The 5,483-nt window shown below is 50.7% G+C and overlaps 1 protein-coding gene across 4 annotated transcripts in view; it reads right to left on the reverse strand.

Moving 5' to 3' along the window:
- PTPN6 (protein tyrosine phosphatase, non-receptor type 6) overlaps positions 1 to 5,483 on the reverse strand; it is a 31,177-nt gene that overhangs the window by 14,724 nt on the left and 10,970 nt on the right. For 3 of the 4 annotated variants that reach the window (XM_019526831.1, XM_019526829.1, XM_019526830.1), the window contains 3 exons: positions 5,281 to 5,470; positions 4,869 to 4,991; positions 4,366 to 4,560 (listed from right to left, as the gene is read on the reverse strand). In XM_019526831.1, coding sequence (XP_019382376.1) covers positions 4,366 to 4,560; positions 4,869 to 4,991; positions 5,281 to 5,470 — 508 coding nt within the window. The remainder of the gene's footprint in view (positions 1 to 4,365; positions 4,561 to 4,868; positions 4,992 to 5,280; positions 5,471 to 5,483) is intronic. The other variant, XM_019526833.1, reaches the window with a different exon arrangement.

Raw genomic sequence — 5,483 nt, forward strand, 5'->3', positions numbered from 1 at the left:
GGGGTAGCCAAATGGGAGACATGTAATAACCATGTGACATGCAGGGTAAGGTGCTGGTAAGAAACAAAGCTGTATTTCATGGCTTGGACCTGATAGTAACACATAGGGGTCAGCACTCAGTCCAAAGAACCATCAGTGCACTGCTGGGCATGGCAGGCGGATGGTATCCAGGGACTCCAGTGACTATACAGGAAGCATAATACAAAAACAAACCAATACCCAGTGCAACCTGAAGCGAATGCAATCAGTACAACAGCAGCGACCAGACAGGGGTGCCTACACTCAATGGTCATCAGAGCAAATAACCTGATAAGAGAATTATTTTGGACTTCCACTTGGTATCTGTCAGGACCTCTGATCTCTGAACCTTTAATGGCTTTCTGATCACACATCCACTTCCTATTTCCACAGTGGTTCCTTCTTCAGTAACTTGTATGGCCTTTGAGGTGGATCTGCCTGCTTGCCTGCCCATGGTAGCCAATGCCCGTGACTTGGAGAGGGTGTATGTTTCTACCCCCAGACTATAAGGCCTCTCAGCAGCATTCCATCTCTTCTTGGCACAGTGAGCTAGTGGCAATCCCTTGCTGGTGCACATATGATGTTGCTGCTGTAGGACTGATCTTCAAGAGCACCTCTGACGCCATATCAGTGCAGATGGCACCACTGGTGACAAGCGTTCCAGCTCCTCCCTGCTTGGGGTGAACATTTGCTCTCGCTTACAAGAGGGTGACTCTTCAGCTCCCTTGTCCCAACCTTTTTTCTGGTGCTGTTTCTGGCTCCATGGCTTTGGCAGCCCCCGCAGGGTTGATGGTTCCTGGTTGCAGACATTTGTTAGATGGTGGCACTAAGGTTTCTGCCTCCTGGTGAACTGGTAACAAAGGGTCCTTGTGTGGTGAGTTCCTGTGGTGTTAGGTCATTAAACCTAGAATGCTTGAATTTGCCAGGACATTGTCTTAAGAAGGCCTCCAGCTTTTGGCTGCTTTACCAGCTTCTCAGCTGGAGGATAGGGTGGGACATCACCAGGGCCAGAGGCCCAGAACAAGGGGCTGTTGACACATAACATGCAGGGTTTTAACAACCTGAGCAGTTGTTTGCTAGTGAGAGGACCCCAGGTAGTTTGAGTAGGGCTGGGCCCACCTCAGCCCATAGGCAGTCAGGCCTCTCTTGTGCCTTCAGTGGCTCTGTTGCATTCTGGTTCCTGGGCTGACACCTGGTAGAGGATGTGGATGGTTTCTTCACGAGAGTGGGCACTTAGGCCAGGCTGGAATGGTCACCTCCAGCTTTCCTTTCCCCATGGTCCCCAGCTGGTAGCCAGCTGTTCAATTCAGCATCTCCAGCCTTGTGTTGCATTGCAGTGCCGCGTGCTGTCCCCTGAACAGAATCCTGCCATTTCGTCTGGATGGCCCCAGTCAGAGTGGATGCTAGGAGATAGCGAAACTGCACCTCTTCCCCTTCCAGCTTGAACATCTCTCTCAAGTGCTTGTGAGCTCAGTTGTTCTGTGTTTCTCATTGCAGCTTGTCAAATTTTGCTTCAAAAGCAGGTAATCACTGACTCCTATTCAATTCAAACTCCTCTTCCTATTTCCACTAGTCACAGGCCATCTTGACTACATAACCCTCTCAATGGATTTGCAGTTCACACAATCAAAATATCTATACTTCAATCAAAGTGTGACTGCAGCTCTTGCAGACATGCCCAATGTAGTTTTCAACTGCCGAAGATGGGGATAGTATGGCAGCAGGACGCTCAGCCTAAGCTAACTATGTGAGTGCTCACCCCTCTTCTTGAGTGGGTTTAGCAGCCTAAATCAAGAGATTCGCACTGTCACAGCTCCACTGCTACCAGTAGATTCTTGTTTAAAACTAGTTTGGCTATACCCACACAACACTGCAGTCACTTATCCTTAGTCAGACCCTTAAGTAGGAGTTTGAAGTTTAATGCTGTCTTTCAGGAGTCCAGGCAATGCTCTGGCCTAGTGGATTCTGTAATGTAGACTCCATTTGTTCATAGTCTATTTGTCTCATGAATAGTTTCAGCCTGTAAACACATTTCTGGAAGTACAGACAGCCTCAGACAATCCCCAGCATTTCTTCTACCACAGCAAGGGGCTGTAGTAATTTAGCACTGTGGATGAACTTGTTACAGAGTGGTCTTTGAGCGACTTGGGGACAATGGGAAACTCCTGAAAGCAGGAGTGGCTGTATCACCAGAAAGCCATTCAGCTTCAGTTATGAGACCAACTAAATATTTGCAAAAAAATATTCTTTATTTGCAAGATTTTAGGCGCACACACCCTTCCTCAGACGTAGGAGAATGCAAAGACTGTAAAATCTCTCCTAGGTGGAAATTAAAAGTTTTTATCTGAGCCTAATTTGCACAAAATGAACTATTCCAACCAGGAGATCTTACACCTTCAGCTCTCCTGTGAAATATGAATTTTCATTTCTACCTAGGAGAACTTTTACAATCTTTGCATTCTCCTATGCCTGACGAAGGGTGTGTGCACCCGAAAGCTTGCAAATAAAGAATTTTTTTTTGCAGATATCTAGTTGGTCTACTAAAAGATATTGCCAGGGCCATCCCTATGGGGGTGTGAATCGGGGCGACCGCCCCATCCCCCGTGCTTTGGGGGGGCCCATGGAGCTGGGCAGAGCAGCAGCAGTGCAGAGCTGGGCAAAATGGTGGCTCTGTGTCCAGCCGCTTGCTACTCCCCTCCCCCCGGCCACTGACGCTGCAGCTTCATCGGGTCCAGGGCCTGTGGGATCAGCGCGGGGGTGGCGCCCTGCATGGGCTGATTTGCCCTGGGCCCCACATGCTGCTCGGGTTGCCTCTGGATATCACTGCTACCACGAGTTCTGATTCCTTTTGCCTGTAGACCAATCTGGCTACAATCTGTATCTCATTAAGCTTCAGTTATTTTTGGACAGCATTGTGCTTTATTTTCCATTGATTATCACAGGCACAGAGAAGTAGGTGGTTACTGACCCTTGTAACATGACAAAGATACTATCTTTTTTCTTTACCCTAACCCTCGTAACTAGATCAGGACATGGGTTTCTGCAGAAGATGGAGAAAGCTGGAGCTCTGCACTAGCCAGCCTGTGTCTGATTCCTTCCCTCCCTGGGGCACCCCCAGGCCTGAAGCGAGGTTCATGTGTGCCTTATGTCAAGGCAGGGCTGGGGTTCTGGCTGCCAAAGAGTTAACTACCCCCTCCTGCCCCGTTCCTCCCCCAGCTTAGGGAAACCACGTGATGGAAAATCTCATGGGGAGAGAGAGTGAGAAAGGAGCTTTCGTAAGAGCTGGGGGGAGGGAAGTTTCCAACCGCAGTGGGGAAGGGAGGAAGCTGCAGAGCCACGGCCCAACGGCCTTGACTGGAGGGGACAGAAACACCAAGCAGCATGCACACTGCCCCCCCAACACAGGGCCCCAGCCCTACCCCTGTGTGAGCTCGGAGGACCTGCCTGCTCCCCACAGGGGACCGCGTCCGCCTCCCCGAGTGAGCACGGCCCGGGACCCCAACCCCGCGCTGGGCAGGCCAGGGCTGCTCCACACGGCAATGGATCAGCAGCACAACAGCGCCAGGGCTGGGAGCACAGCACAGAGCAAAAACCAACCTCATTTGATTTAGGAACTCAGTGTCAGAGACATATGCAAATAGGGGAGAGGAGGAAGACCAGGCATAACAGGAACAGCCAGGACTGTAATCTGTCTGCAGAGCTGTGCAAGGAGCCAGGGATGGGAACAGCATGGGTTGTGGGTCAGGACAGCAGGGTTCGCACGCATGGCATTGTCTTACACTCTAGGCAGTTTCAGACTTGTTGCTAACACCATCATTTTCACTTTTAGCAACATGATATAAATAGCAAATAGGCAAAGGAAGCCCAAGTCACTGAATGTTAATAGGGCCCCTACTAAACAAACTACTTCCTGTCCTTGACATACCCTCACGCTCCTGTTTCACCTGTAGTCAATTAAAGGGCATTTTTGATGTTGGGGGCATTGTGCCTGGCAGTTGTGCACAAAGGTTTTCCCTGGAGTTGTTAAGAGCAGGTTAAACCAACACTTGTCTAGGATGGCTAAGACAGCAATGATCCTGCCTTTAGCAGGGGGTCGGGTTGGACTGGGTGACCTTGAGGGCCCTGCCACCTCAACTTTTTATGATGCCAATGAACATCAGAGACCTCCTTGCAAAAAGGCACTGAGGGAGGGGTCCTGGGGAGTCTTGTGCCAAGGGAGTGTGCCTCCAGGCTATAAACATGGGAATTTCAGCAGGGCTAATTCATGGACCAGCAAATTCAAGAGGCTGGTGCAGGAAGGCTTTGGGGAAGGCATTAGCCTCCCAGGCACAGATGTTTTCTCCATACCTCTCTGTTGTGGGATCTGAGCAGTTCAGTGGATATCTCAGGTCTATGACAGTCCCATCTTTATCCTGTAGTGAGCCCTGCTGTTGCGTGTAATACTCCACCAGTTCAGACAAGGTTGCAAACTTCTCCCCTCCATAGAGGTCATAAAAATCCCCAGTGTTCTGGATACGGATGTGGGTCACCTGGTCACCTACCCTGTGGGATGAGGCAGAGAAAAGCCTGGTGAAGGAGGGCTGCGGGAGTCAGAAGAAAGGAAGGGACAAGGTACAGCCCCCAAGGTGTCCCAGGGTGGACTGCGCAAGCAGGGCTAGGGAATTGGAGGGAGGGTCACAGAGAAGCCTCTAACATATCCCTGGTGTAGCATAGGGTAGAAGGGCCGAGATGCAGGGAGGAATTCATGGGTCTGGAAACCACAGTTCAGTATACACCTTGGGAACACTGCAGGAGTTCAAAGCATCCCACATGCTCCAGGGATAGCAGACAGCGAAGTGTGAGTGACCTACCTGACAGAAAGGGAGAAATCTCCCTGGTTCTTTCGACTGGGCCTAGCTAGGAAACTTCCATGAACTCCCCGCCCCTTTAGCAAGGCCTCCGCATCTACTCCACTTAAGTCACGGTGAAACCACCTAGGGGAAAAGAGACAAAAAGGTAAGCATGAGCAAACTGGGGAGAAAGAAAGGACAGAATACAAAAATACACAGTCCCTGTGAGAGGTCTGTGCGAAGAGTAGCATGGCCTCTGACAGGCACCGAGAAGGGTGCTATGAGAAGTGATGACATGCAGCGCGAGCGATGGATCCCAGGGCTTGGACCCCAAGGCAGCCCCAAGAAAGGCTCTCGCAGGAGTCAGGTGGGAAGCGGCTAGTCAATGATGCTCCTTTACCCACCCCACCCCTGTTTTCTTGGCTCCTCTTACCTCACCATCGTCGAGGCAGAACAAAGAGAGGGCTGAGTAGTTACCACCAAAGGAACTTGAAAAGTGTAAAGAGAAGAGGTTTTAATGCCGGCCAGAAAAGGGAAGTCTGATGTCTCTGCTGGAGTCCCCGGCACCAAACTCTCTCTCCGCAGCTCTAGCTCTGGCCATCTACCTCTCGCAGTCCATCTGCCTCTCAGCGTTGC

Source organism: Gavialis gangeticus, unplaced genomic scaffold, assembly GCF_001723915.1.
Source record: "Gavialis gangeticus isolate Ggan-Ray unplaced genomic scaffold, GavGan_comp1, whole genome shotgun sequence".
In the NCBI taxonomy this organism is placed as follows: Eukaryota; Metazoa; Chordata; order Crocodylia; family Gavialidae; genus Gavialis; species Gavialis gangeticus.